Source organism: Pezoporus flaviventris, unplaced genomic scaffold (assembly GCF_033815535.1).
Source record: "Pezoporus flaviventris isolate CSIRO_AGI_PZ_B2104156 unplaced genomic scaffold, CSIRO_AGI_Pfla_v1 ptg000007l, whole genome shotgun sequence".
Taxonomy (NCBI): Eukaryota; Metazoa; Chordata; class Aves; order Psittaciformes; family Psittacidae; genus Pezoporus; species Pezoporus flaviventris.
In genome coordinates, this window is record NW_026892555.1 from 21965601 (window position 1) to 21979413 (window position 13813).

Sequence of the window (13813 nt, forward strand, 5' to 3'; positions counted from 1 at the left end):
ATTCTGCGGTCGTTCACGACGCGCAGCTCCATCAGAACTGAAAGCCGGGACCAACCCGAGGGACTCCTGCCCCCCGCGGCGCCTCTCCACGGACAAGACCTCCCGCACCAAGGCCCCCGGCGGCTCTCGACAACGCGGCTTCCCCCCTGCGCCAGCCCCGCGGGCAGTCCCCACCCCGGCCCGGCCCGGCCCAGCCCAGCTCACCCTGCGGCGGCGGCGGCGGCTCCCGGGGGCTGCGGGCGCTGCTGGAGCAGCCCATGGCGCGGCGGCAGCGCTACAGCCTCTGCTCGGCTGCCCGGCCGGGGCGGGGTAAGGAGGGGCTGGGGATGTCGCTGAGCGGCGGAGACGGGGGGGCAGAGGGGGTGGCTCTGGCCACGGCGCCTGAAAACACCCACCCCCCCCCCCGCGCAGCCCGGCACGGCACACCCGTCCTGTCCATTCCTGCCCTTCAGGCGGTTTCCTGTGCGGGTGTCACAAAGTCCAAGTGGCAGCAGCCGGGAAAGGGGCTGCAGGTCTGTGGGACAGCAGCTGGAGATCCATGAATCTAACCCTGTGTGTGTGCACGTGTAGGTGGAATTGGCTAGCAAACTGCAAGCCAGGTTAGCACCTGTACACCAGGTAAGAGGGTCCAAATGGACGTCGAGGCCATGGTGGTATTTGAGAATCCATGAATGTGGGTTGTGCTTGTGAACCTAAGACTGAGGTGAGGGGATTCTGCATGGAACCCCAGTCCTGAGAAGCCAGAGAGGAGCAGCAGCACTGGGCTATCTGCACTTAACACTGTATGTGGTACATGCAGGTGCTGCTAAATGCAGTGCTCTGCCTTAGCATACCAGATGTGTGTGCTTGTACACACACGGGGCTTGCCCTTGCTACTGACCCTCCCCACAAACAGGAACATCCTGTGGGACTGGGAGGGAAACACCTCTAGGGTCTCAGCAGCTGGGAGGCAAGAAGGAGTCCCCACGCTGCAGGGTCCTCTGGATTCAGAAGCCACCTCCTTACTATCAGCCTTTAAAAGTAAAGAAAATATATTAGGATTTTCATATCTACATGTAGGCAAATCAGCAAATGTCCAGGGAAGTCCAGGTGGCTCAGAAACTTTCCAAAGAGTAAGAATAAAGAATATTTGCCATATATTTGCTTGCACAAGCAAGTCCAGTGTCATTTATTTATTACACTCAAGATGTGTTTCATTATGACCTTCAAATTTAATCACCCATTGTTCTAAATAAACATTTTTCATCCATCAAGAAACTTGTCCAGACAAATCATATTGTCTTTGGACATTTGTCCAGGGTTTGTTGATGTCCCACAGCCAAGGTGGAACAATAGCACTAACTTCAGCCAGGCTTCAGGACATACAGAAATCCTGGACATGGGGTATACTATACGGTATATGTACTGTCACTGCAGCACAAGTGACACACTCTGGCACCCCTGGGAGAGACTGACACGTGTAAGGTGCATATTGTATGGATATGAGGTGTACCCTGGAGCTGTTGGACTTACTGCAGGCGCAATGTACACCAAGCACACCCATGTTTTCTGGGAAATCACCTGGCAAATGTACAAGGAGCAACACAGGAGGGAATACACCATGTAAGTTTAAGCACATTAACTTCCGTCTTTCAGCTTGAGTTCATTTTTAGGACACTTTTTAAAAATAACAGAAAAAAAACATAGGCTGTACAGATTTCCCTGTGACTATGTAAAAGATTTTTACCAGACACTAGGAATGCTGGTAATTTTAGCATTACCAAAGCATAAAGCTGCTGTGTAAGCACAAAAGCAGAAGTACAATGGAGGGTTTAGCAACTTAAAAGTTAATTCCAGTAATATCTAACATTTATGCTTTTTCAGAGGTGGACATGCAAGACATCTGGGAACCCACCTACTGCCTGCTGACTGGGACAGCTCTGCTCCCACTGATAAGAAAGTAGAAATGCCTGTGCTTGTGAAGGAACTTGTCTTGCCTGCAGACAGCACATACACAAGGGAGGGACATCAAACATACCCGGTAACCTACCTTTTTTCTGTGATTTTCTTTCAGAGAACAAAGCAAGGAGGCCAGGCCACCAGGGCAGATTCATTGAGCACCGGGCACTGAGGAAAAGGGAAAGTTACGTTCAGTTGCTTTTCTTGCCTGCAGAGCTTTGTACCTGCTCCCCTCTGTATCCTAACCAAAGGGTATATTGTGCAGAGTGCACCTACCATCCATCTTACTGAACAGTGGAGAAAGGAATGAGAACCCAAGGGCTATTTGTCAGGTCACTCCCAGAAGCACTAAATAACAATTTCATGGTCTTTTCCCCTTCTCCCATGAGCAAAGAAGTTGCATTTTTTCAGCAGGAAGACTGGATACAACAGAGGCAGTGCTTGAGCTGGACATAGGAAGTACCATGATAGGACAAGGCTGCATCTCAGTGTATGGGCTGTATTGCCACGTTCTGTCTCAGACCAAGGAAAATTATTTTATTCAGGAATGTAAGTTGGGAAAGTAAAATAAAATGTAAACAGGTAGTGCTCAGGGATAGCTGTAGGTAAAGCAAAACAAATAACCTATGTCCTCTTATATACAAGCAGAAATGCACTTCCAAAAGCAAACTTCATAAAGATTTCTCTAAGGTCCTAGCTACTACCACATGACCAAACTTGTTCCACTCATTCCAGAGCTCACTTGCTTCAATTTTGAGTATTTTAGATACTATTCCTACTGCAGCTATTAAATTTATATCTTCTTTCTGACAGACCCAAATTCTGGGGCTTTCCAAATCACAGTAGACTTTTCAAAAAATTATATTAATCATGAAGTTTCCTTTGAAAATTGTGCCTCCTTTTCTCAACTCTATTTTGTGCAGAAAGACCAGTACTGACGAGGCAATAAAATATTCTGTGTTGTTTATTGTGACAGATAATTCAGGCCAAACATTCCACTGATGCAAATTTGCAAACTGAAGGAACATCAAATTTGCAAACTGATGGAACATCAAATTTGCAAAATTTGATGGAATTTGCAAACTGAAGGATGCTCTGTGATGCTGATCTATGAACTGCAGTTCTCTAACTGCCTTCTGTAACTGCTAGTCTTGTTTTGCCTGGAATGACACTGACCTTGAAACTTAGCTCCTAGGACATAGCTTGTAATTTCTGGAAAAGAAGGAATCTGCAGATCTTCTTATGAGACTAATTACTGTCTTTAGAAATCTATACCTGTGGATTTCTGCACAATTTGGCCCTTAGAAAATACAGTATCTTCTACTGGCACGCTATTTAAGCTAGCTACACATAATAGGTATACAAATGTATGTGTTTATGTGCATATACAGATACTCCTTAGCATCCTTTTACTGGCTGAAAATATATCCACTGTTTGCAAATACCGAGGTATTCACAGTAGACAGTATTTAACCTGAAGATTCTCCCTCTTCCCTAATGAGATAACCTTTCTGCATTTGGCCAATTTTCCTCTACAGTTCTTTTCCTTCCTTCCTATAAGAAAGCTACCGGAAGGAAAGGTATCTGAGGAGAGGTTTGCATCCAGACCCACTGGACCTGTGCATTACTGGGATTCCAACTTCCCAGAGATCTGAAACAAAGAGCTGCATTCATCTGCCTGACAATATAGGGGACAGGCTCAGTGCATGACCCTGTGAAAATCAGATGAACACGTTTGCATTTGCTGTAAATGTGATCATTATCAGAGAACAGTCTGTCACTTTTAATAGCTCTGACAAGTGCAAAAGGAGAAAATAATGGCTGCAGGTGTTCACACAACCTTATTGTGTAACTGTGAAGAGATTTTGATGGGACTGAAAATATAAGAAAGAACAGGACTATATTTTTGCAGCTTTTTAGCCTATCAACAGTATGCCTTGGGCATACTGGTAAAATAAAGATGCAGAACCAGCTTTTCAAAAGATCAGTTGTCTTTTTTGAATTGAACCTTGTTCTACCGTGGCTTGCACTGTTGTTTTCTGACTGATACGTTGGTGTTGGTGCTGCCACGGGAGCCCCCTGCCTTACCCTTTCATCTCCCCCTCCCTAGCTGCATGTTTCCACCTCTGGCAAGACATCAAATGAAGTACTGACCTGACTTAAAAACAACTGTGAGGAAAAAAACAAAACAAAACAAAAGAAAAGCTCAGGGTGGGAATTCCTTCAGCTGTTATCTCTACTGAGGTCAATATATCATGAAGTTATGGCCCCAGCTGAAGGGTGGCCATTAGACTGTTACTCCAGTCATGATGAGGAATCTGTGATCGCATGTCCAGACTCAAAGAAAATAAGGCTGCGTTATGATCTTAGATATTTTCCATCTTCTAGGTCAGTTAGAACGTCTCAGATACAATGGGTTGGTTTAATTTTCCTCCAAGCCCAAAATGGTGAAGTTGCTCTCCAGTTTTTGGGATAGGTCAACGCTCCACCAGTAACTTTACTCACAATGCTCTCACTTTCTTAAACTGCAGCTTTCTTACACAATCTCTTCAGCATTTTTTTGGGGGGGAGGAAGGGGAGAGGGTGGTGAGAGACCTCCTTTAAGGCCACCACTCCCCAGGTCTGAATGAAATCATCTGCCTCTCTGTTGGAAACCCTGCCCTCTTACTAGGCAAGTGCAGAGAGGCCAGGGTGGGAAAAGCAGTAAGGGAGAAGGAGCAGCCCTACTTTTCCCATGTACTCTCGATCCCCTGCATGTGTATCCTCCCTGCCAAACCAGCACCAGCCTGCAGAGCCCCTGAGCCAGAGCAATACCCGACTCAGCTTGTGAAGGAGTTGATCTCTCTGGCTAAGCCCTGCTGGCAGGGCAGGCAGGAGAGCTGGATGTGGCCACTGTATCTGCTGTTACTGCTGGGAGAAGTAACTGCTTTCCCTGAGATTGCCAAGTGCTCCCTGGATCTCTCCATCTTGAGACTTGCTTGTTGAAGATAGAGACAATGTCTGCTTCTTCCCTCCCTTTTATTTCTGCAGTATCACTGCCTCATCACAGAGGGGAGCTCAGTATCACCTGTGGAAGGTGCAAAACTGGCTGATGTCTGCCGGGCCTTCCCCCATGCTTCAATTCTCAAACACCTGCATTGTAAACACCCAGCCACTCCCAGCTGCTGATTTTTAACAAACAGTGGCTGTATAATATTGTTTAAGGAATTTTTGTGGGGCCAAAGCCTTTTCTTCCTTTTAGTGTTGCTTTCATCTGGCTTGGGCTGACCTAAAGGACATTTTATGGACCACAGACCCCCAGGAGAGGCCTTCATGGCCACAGAAAGGAGATCTGGGGGGAGAGTCAGCAGTGCTCGTTTCTGCAATTTGGGATTCAATAACGAAAGTATCTGTCAAAAAGTTCTTTAGGAAATAGAGTTTTTTTAAAAAAAAAAACCCACATCACTGGGAAGAATTAGTTTTATAAACCCTTAAGAGCGGTATTGCATTCTCATCCTAACTTGAGCAGGGGTTGCAAGGTGCTCTTGACAACAGCTCCCTCTGCCGGAGCCGGGCACAGCTCCCACATATTGCAAGACAACATAAAACACGGCAGAGTTGAGAGGAACCGTGCTCAAGACTTCACGAAGTTCACTGAGCTTTATGCTCTCTTCCCAGTAATGTAGACAAGCAACAAGAAAGGATGAATGTTTCACCTGACCACAACCAACCAGGTAGAAGTTTAAAGAATTAAAATCAAAGTCACAATCTGATGGTAGGAATATCAGCAATGCACCTCAGTGCTGGGGCAAAAAGGAACAAGAAAAGGAGATGTGGAATGGCATTTAATTTTCAGCTGCCAAAGAAAATAAAAGTTTGAAGTACACTTCAAAATTAAGTATACTGTGTAAAGGGCTGAAAATTATTTTGTTTCAGTAAATGAAACTGGACTATAGAGACACACCAAAACGTAATGGTTTTATGCTATTATTTATATAGTACATGTATTATTTCTGTATGCTTAATCTAAAAAAATTATTCCCAGTGGACTTTACCATTAGAGATGGACCAATGCTTGAGTTCCATCTGGGATATTTAAGCTCCACTTACGTTTGGTGATATTTTTTTCTAACACAGAGCAGAAGAAATTAACCGTGGAGGTAGCTATACCATTAGAAAGGCATGACAAATTTTAGATTTACATTACTGTAAATCTAAAAACTACTATAAATCTAAGGGAATACAGATTATTCCCTTATTTGAAGTAAGCTTTATTAATGTAAACATACTAGAATAACAGAATACAACATGTTTTGGCTTGGCTTTTTAGTTTGTTGCTATATATCCCATACAGGCAAAAGCATCAGAATTCCTAAAGGCAACAAGTACATCAAGCACAACACACTCCCATGCTTTGCTAACCCAAGCAAGTCCAGAAAAGCTGTAATTTAATAAGAAAAGGTATATGCTGGGGTGCCCTTCTGGTGCAGTGTGTCCTAAGAGCAGTGTGGGTGGTATCAGCAGAATACTTGAATACTTGCTGTCCTGTGGGTAGACCCCCAGGCCTCCTCCTGGGGGGAGGGGGGGGGGTGTGTGTGTGTGTGTGTCACAGGGAGTCCCCAAAAACTCTTACCCCAAACACTGATATTGCTGATCACAAGCAGGTGCCAGCTGAACGGGTGCTGTGCTGCTGCTCACTGCACCAACTTGGGTGTCTGTCCTAGGCTGGACACCACCATGGGATTGACCACAACTCTTCTTAGGCTGAAACTGAGAACCTCATGTCATAGCCATGTTTATAGCAAGCTCCAGAGCCCACGGGGCGCAGGAAGAGGTCTCCCTGCACCATGACTCCAGCACAGCAGACGAGTGAGCTGCTCTGGCATGGGCCAAGGCCACCGCACAGCCTTGGGCCCTGAGCCATTCCCAAGCTCAGTGTCATACTTCATGTTTGAAATCCTGGCTGTATCTCATCGGGGCAGTTTATTTATGACTGCAGTGCAGAATTTGGGGCAGGCAGACAATACTAGGCCTGGTGAAACTAAGGCACTGCTGACTTACAGAAAGCCAGCATACTCAGCACTTACATACGGGAAACACAGAGCCAGACCAGCTGTGTGTCTGTCGCTCCAGTGCCTTGTGATGCCAGAGAAAATTTGTTTTCCCCAAACCGTCATTTCCCACATCAACCCTGTGGCAGAAGTGACAGCCCCACAGTGAACGGGAAGCTCCGGGCACTTGGGACAATCCCTGCAAGTGGCTTCCTTAGCGCCCGACGTCTTCCGTAAGGCCGTGACGGCGAAAAAGGCGTTCAGACTCGCTATGTGGAACACGGAAGCCTGTGCGCCCGGGGAAAGCGAGAGCTCAAGGAGGAAACCTCGCGGCCGCCATGGCGGTAGCTCCTCCTGTCACAACACGGCTCCCTACCCCCCCTCCCGCGCTGACCTCTCAGCGCAGGCGCCTTGGCAGCCGGAGGGAGATGAATGTCAGCTGTGTGCGGCTCTCGCGAGAGCTGCCGCGGGGAAGCGTGGTGCGCCGCGGGAGCTCTCTCCTTTCCGTCTGCCCGGCCATCTTGGCGGCGAGGCTCTGGTGAGCGCGGCTCGGCCGGGGCTGTGCGGGCGGGTGCGGGGGCCGCTCCTGGGTGATAATTCCTCCTCCGTACCCCTTGTGTTCCAGGTACCGCCCGACTCGACGCGAGGCAGCAACATGGTGGCCGCGAAGAAGACGGTGAGTGGGAGCGGGCCGGGCCGGGCTCACGTGGCGGCGGCGGGCCGGGCTCACGTGGCGGCGGCGGGCCGGGCTGTGGCAGCGGCGGGTGTTGCGCGGGCTGGGACGGCGGTTCGGGGCGCTGTGAGGCGGAGTGCATTGGGCATAGGCTGGGGCGAGGGCTTGGGCACAGCCGGAGGCGCCGATCGTGGCCCTCGGAGCTCGGGCCCTGGCCTCGCACAGGCCCCAGCCGCGTCCTACGGCCGCCTCCCACCGACGACTTTGTCCCCGGTTACCTCCTGTGCGGTATCCCGGGTTACTCACGGGACCCCGGTGCTGGCGGGAGGGAGGGGGAGCTGGTGCTGGGTTCCTGCTGAGGATGGAGAGCAGCTTTTGCATTTCCTGCCATGTTCTTGTCTTTCTCTTAGAGCGACTCTTGACAAGTATGGTTTTCTAGTTAGGTGGTGGTTGTTAGATGTTCATCTTTGCAAATGCACTTGTCTGCTGTCATGAGCACCATGCTCTCTGGGAGCATCAGCTCTTACTGCATGTCGTTGGTTATTTCTGCTAACCAGTATTGTGCTATTAGCGTGTGCTCAAGGAAGAAGAATAGTTCAAACCTTAGATTTGCAAGCCAGAAGGTGTATTTACTTGGATTTGATTAGTTGAGCTTTGATAAAGGCCCGTCAAATACACCTGGTTAACATAAATACCAGCAACAGTGCTTTAAGGTGTATTTCCCTGTTGTAAGATACATCGGTAGGAGGTAATTTTATGGAACTGGGAATAAAGCATCAGCGACCTTCTTATGCACAAACTTTCTCATATGGTAGGCTGGATTTTTTTACTCTGTATTGCAAATTATAGGGAAATCATTAGAATTGGATTGCTTGTATTTTGAATGTTTTAATTTTCTTATGTTTATTTTTATAAAGTACCATACAGTAATGCTTTTCTATATCTCTTTCAGAAAAAATCTCTAGAGTCCATAAACTCTAGGCTTCAGCTGGTTATGAAAAGTGGTAAATATGTACTAGGATACAAACAGACTCTGAAAATGATTCGGCAGGGCAAAGCCAAATTGGTCATCCTAGCCAACAACTGCCCTGCTTTGAGGTAAGCAGATGTATGAAAAAACTCTTTAAGACAGGCTCTTTGTGCAAATACAGAGTATACTTCATGCTAATTGCTCCTGTGAGTTCTGATGCAGAGTACTTTGCTAGCATATTCCAGACTGCTATGAAGTAAAAGTGATGGGTTGTTTGGTGTGTGGCAATTTCAGGTCTGGATGTGTTGAAATGCTTCCTAACACTTTTTTAGCTTTCCAGTTCAGAGTTCACACTAGTAAAGGTACTGGTAGCTTTTCACACTGGTAGTAGTCATTGAAAGTATAATGGGGCTGAATTCCTGTGTTTTTTTTTCATAGGAATGTAATGGCAGATAATTTTGCAAGTAGGAACACTGGTGATTTACACTGATTTAAAGTATTTGAAGCCCACAGAATTTGCTGTGAAAGTTACAAATACAGGTTCCTGGCCAGTGAAATTGCTTTTTTGAGAATCAAATCTTTACGGACTTTGTGACATCTCTCTTGTAGAATTTATGGGCCCTTGTTGCCATCAAGGTTTAATCCAACAGATTTAAAAAACTGTAAATGCAGACAGCCAGTATCAGATGCTTGACAAATGGCAGGACTGTTGCAGTAGGTAGTCTTTTAGTGGGGAACCCAGAAGTGCTTGAGGAATAGTATTGACCACTAGAATCTCCTGCGAGAAGTCAGAAGAGAAGAGAATATAAGTTGATTTTTTTTTTTAAATTATTAAGAAAAAATACTGATTTTCTTAGCTAACTGCAGCCAGATCTCTGTTCAGCATGTGGCCAGTGGGTATATCATAGAATCATTAGGGTTGGAAAGGACCTTAAGATCATCTAGTTCCAACCCCCCTGCCGTGGGCAGGGACACCTTATGCTAAATCTTATCACCCAAGGCCTCGTCCAACCAGGTCTTGAACACTGCCAGGGATGGAGCATTCACAACCTCCCTGGGCAACCCCTTCCAGTGCCTCACCACCCTAACAGGAAAGAATTTCCTTCTTACATCCAACCTAAACTTCCCCTGTTTAAGTTTTAACCCGTTACCCCTTGTCCTGTCACTACAGTCTCTAATGAAGAGTCCCTCTCCAGCACCCCTATAGGCCCCCTTCAGATACTGGAAGGGTGCTATGAGGTCTCCACACAGTCTTCTCTAGGCTGAACAGCCCCAACTTCCTCAGCCTGTCTTCATACGGAAGGTGCTCCAGTCCCCTGATCATCCTCGTGGCCCTTCTCTGGACTTGTTCCAACAGTTTCATGTCCTTTTTATGTTGAGGACACCAGAACTGCACACAATACTCCAGGTGAGGTCTCACAAGAGCAGAGTAGAGGGGCAGGATCACCTCCTTCGACCTGCTGGTCATGCTCCTTTTGATGCAGCCCAGGATACGGTTGGCTTTCTGGGCTGCGAGTGCACACTGAAGCTGGCTCATGTTCATTTTCTCATCAACCAACACCCCCAAGTCCTTCTCCGCAGGGCTGCTCTGAATCTTTTCTCTGCCCAGCCTGTAGCTGTGCCTGGGATTGCTCCGACCCAGGTGTAGGACCTTGCACTTGGCATGGTTAAACTTCATGAGGTTGGCATCAGCCCACCTGACAAGCGTGTCGAGGTCCCTCTGGATGGCATTCCTTCCCTCCAGCGTATCAACCGAACCACACAGCTTGGTGTCATCGGCAAACTTGCTGAGGGCTCACTCGGTCCCCCTGTCCATGTCAGCGACGAAGATGTTAAACAAGACCGATCCCAACACTGATCCCTGAGGGACACCACTCGTTACTGGTCTCCAGCCGGACATTGAGCCATTGGCGACAACTTTTTGTGTGCGGCCATCCAGCCAGTTCTTTATCCACCGAGTGGTCCATCCATCAAATTGATGTCCCTCCAATTTAGAGACAAGGATGTCGAGTGGGACAGTGTCGAACACTTTGCACAAGTCCGGGTAGATGACATCCAGTGCTCTACCCGTGTCCATCAGTTCCGTAGCCCCATCATAGAAGACCACCAAATTGGTCAGGCAGGATTTCCCCTTAGTGAAGCCATGCTGGCTTTCACCAAGCACCTTGTTGTTTTTCGTGTGCCTTAGCATGTCATCCAGGAGAATCTGCTCCAAGATTTTGCCAGGCAGAGGTGAGACTGACTGGTCTGTAATTCCCCAGGTTATCCACTTTCACCTTCTTGAAAATGGGGGTTATATTTCCCTTTTTCCAGTCATCGGGAACTTCACCTGACTCCCGTGATTTCTCAAATATGATGGCCAGTGGCTTAGCAACTTAATTCGCCAGCTCCTTCAGGACCCGTAGATGGATTTCATCAGGACCCATGGACTTGTGCACGTTCAGATTTTTAAGAGGGTCTTGAACCAGTTCCTCTCCTACAGTGGGCCCGAGGTCTTCATTCTCACAGTCCTTGCATCTGCCTTCCAAGACTTGGGTGCTGTGGTCAGAGCATTTGCCAGTGAAGACCGAGGCAAAGAAGTCATTCAGAACCTCAGCCTTCTCCAAACCCTGTGTAGCCAGTTCTCCTGAGAGCTTCCTGAGGGGGCCTGCATTCTCCCTAGTCTGTTTTTTATTTGCTATGTACCTGTAGAATCCCTTCATGTTATCTTTAATACCTCTAGCTAAGTTTAATTCTAACTGGGCCTTAGCTTTCCTAACCTGGTCCCTAGCTTCTCAGACAACATCCCTGTACTCTTCCCATGCCACCTGTCCTTGCTTCCACTTATTATAAGCCTCTTTTTTCAATTGAATTTTCCTCAGGAGCTCCCTATCCATCTAAGGAGGTCTCCTGGCCCTCTTGCTGCACTTCCTTCTGGTTGGGATGCAACACTCCTGAGCTTGCAGCAGGTGATCCTTGAATATCAACCAACAGTCTAGGGCCCCTCTACCCTCTAGGGCTGTATCCCATGGAACCTTACTAAGCAGGTTCCTGAAGAGGCCAAAGTCTGCTTTTTTTGAAGTCCAGGGCAGTGAACTTGATATGATAATAATGGTCGTTGTCTGTGCACTTTGGCTTAGCTCCTACAACCTTTTGGAAGTCTGGAACTTCTGAATCTTCTTTCCTGTAGAAACGAGCATTTGTAGGAGGAGCCTCGAGGATTTGCACTCCAGAAGTGGGTTTGTGGTTTCATACCTTCAGCATACTTCTGGATAAGGGTTCCTGAGCCAGAGGATGCCTGGCAAGGAGCAGATGTCCTTCTGTGTGGGAAGGACAACTGCATAAGGTTTAACTGGTGGGAGTTAAAGCTGCTCTCACTGTATTACAGTTAAAGTGAATAGTGTCAGTACTGTAACACTAGTGTTTGAATTTCAGAAAATCAGAGATTGAGTACTACGCTATGCTCGCCAAGACTGGCGTCCACCACTATAGCGGCAACAACATTGAATTGGGCACAGCATGTGGGAAATACTACAGAGTGTGCACACTGGCTATCATTGACCCAGGTATGTCTCTCCTACAGTATAGTGACCAAATAATTATGTATTGGTGGTTCCTTTGTTCACCCATGAATAGCAGCACTGAGCAGCTGACATGTAGGTGTGATGACACACTTTGCTGAACTGTCTGTCAGGTTTAACTCATCATTTCCTCTTACCAAGATCCTGTTTGTGAGTCCTAGGTTCTTAGAACCTGGAATTTCTGCTGCTTATGTTTGCAGTACTCTCCTTTTAATGCTTAAACCATGTGAGCCTCAGTTTTGTTTACCTTTTGGTCTGTAATGAGGGTTCAGTGGCTGGGAAGCAACTTTATGGTGTGTGTTTCTGAGCCTATCAACTAGAATATGAGCTGGTGCAACCTGCTGCTTACATCAGCCTGTTGACTGTTCTTAATGTAAGGCAAAGGAATGTGAATTATATATATATATATATACACATATATATATGTATATAAAAATAATCTATATGTAGGTGGTGCTGATCTAGGGGTGATGGATTACTGAAACTGGAAGTCTGTAATTATTCTGGTTTGGTAGCAGTTTTTGTCCAAGAGAGGTGTTCAGGTTCCTCATATAGACTGCTAATGAGGTGACTTCTCATCCTCTTTCAGGAATCCTCTAAGAGAAGAATCAGTCTCTTGTTCTTGTTGATCAGAATGCATACATATGGATTTAATGATTTCTGTAATCACACCAAATATTCCCCAAATGAAATTGTTTTGAATTTGCTGTTTCTTCAGAAAACTTTATTTAGCTTGCTTATATGTAAATACTAGCTGTAAACTTTGCTTTCAAAATGTTACTTCCGCGTTTGATTTTGAGTGGGTGGGAACCACAAGTAAGTATTATTGCTGTGTAATGTAATGCGAATATTCTCACTGTCCTGATACTCTTGTGATCAGGGGAGGCTGGACATTCGCTATATTAAAACTATGCATTGTGTCCTCCAGGACTAGATTGCTGTTCTAGTACTGGCTTTGTAAATGCTAGTGACAGATACATAATTATTGTAAAAGTGTGTGGATTGGCAAAATACAGTTATAAGTATTTCTTACCAAGCCATCAGATTATTTTTTTTCCCTGAACAGACTGTCTTTGTGTTTCTTTTAACTTGTTTTCTATTTGTAGAATCTGTGTGTTCAGGTTTTTGTGGTTGGTTTTGGCTTACTTCTGAAATCATCTTTCTGTGGGTCCTCTTGTAACAATGTATTTCTGTTTTACAGGTGACTCTGACATCATCAGAAGCATGCCAGAACAAACCAGCGAGAAGTAAATGCTGTAAAGAGTTATTTCTACAATAAAACTGGTTACAGATCCATTTTAAGAAAAATTTGTATACAGCATTGTTGGTTTTAGGGCACAAACTATATAAATGAAGACTCATTACCACTGCTGTTTCCTGTTCTGTTAGAAATAACCTTCACAGGACAAAACTTGCTTGTTTCTTTCTCTAGAAGTTGTGGGTCTCGAGAGGTAAGTGGAGGAGGACATAATCATGGGAAGTATGGTGCCAAATACCAGCAAGCTAGGACTACCTTGGTTTTGGGGTTTGGAGTGTTAATGTAAAAACAAGGCATAATGTGAGATGCAAGCAGATGTGAGATGTTGGTGGGGGATCCCATACAGTTTACTTACAATTTGAAAAATTCCCACTCCCAAGTCAA

At 46.2% G+C, this 13813-nt stretch overlaps 1 protein-coding gene and 1 non-coding gene across 2 annotated transcripts; both read left to right on the forward strand.

The window, feature by feature from the left end:
* The first annotated feature begins 7409 nt into the window (after window positions 1-7409).
* RPL30 (ribosomal protein L30) lies at window positions 7410-13538 on the forward strand. Its single transcript, XM_061448045.1, has 5 exons — window positions 7410-7506; window positions 7594-7644; window positions 8594-8739; window positions 12026-12156; window positions 13373-13538. The coding sequence occupies exons 2-5, from the start codon at window positions 7624-7626 to the stop codon at window positions 13420-13422; spliced, it is 348 nt and encodes a 115-aa protein (XP_061304029.1). The 5' UTR covers window positions 7410-7506; window positions 7594-7623; the 3' UTR covers window positions 13423-13538.
* On the forward strand, window positions 13013-13147 carry LOC133267393 (small nucleolar RNA SNORA72). Its single transcript, XR_009742758.1, has one exon. It is a non-coding gene; the product is annotated as a small nucleolar RNA SNORA72 (small nucleolar RNA).
* Window positions 13539-13813: the final 275 nt, after the last annotated feature.

What these genes read in the sequence shown, in the direction of transcription:
- RPL30 (XM_061448045.1), top strand. Translation starts at nt 7,624, where the DNA reads ATGGTGGCCGCGAAGAAGACG. An exon ending in TGGTGGCCGCGAAGAAGACG is followed by an intron (nt 7,645 to 8,593) that starts GTGAGTGGGAGC and finishes TATCTCTTTCAG; the next exon opens with AAAAAATCTCTAGAGTCCAT. An exon ending in AACAACTGCCCTGCTTTGAG is followed by an intron (nt 8,740 to 12,025) that starts GTAAGCAGATGT and finishes TTTGAATTTCAG; the next exon opens with AAAATCAGAGATTGAGTACT.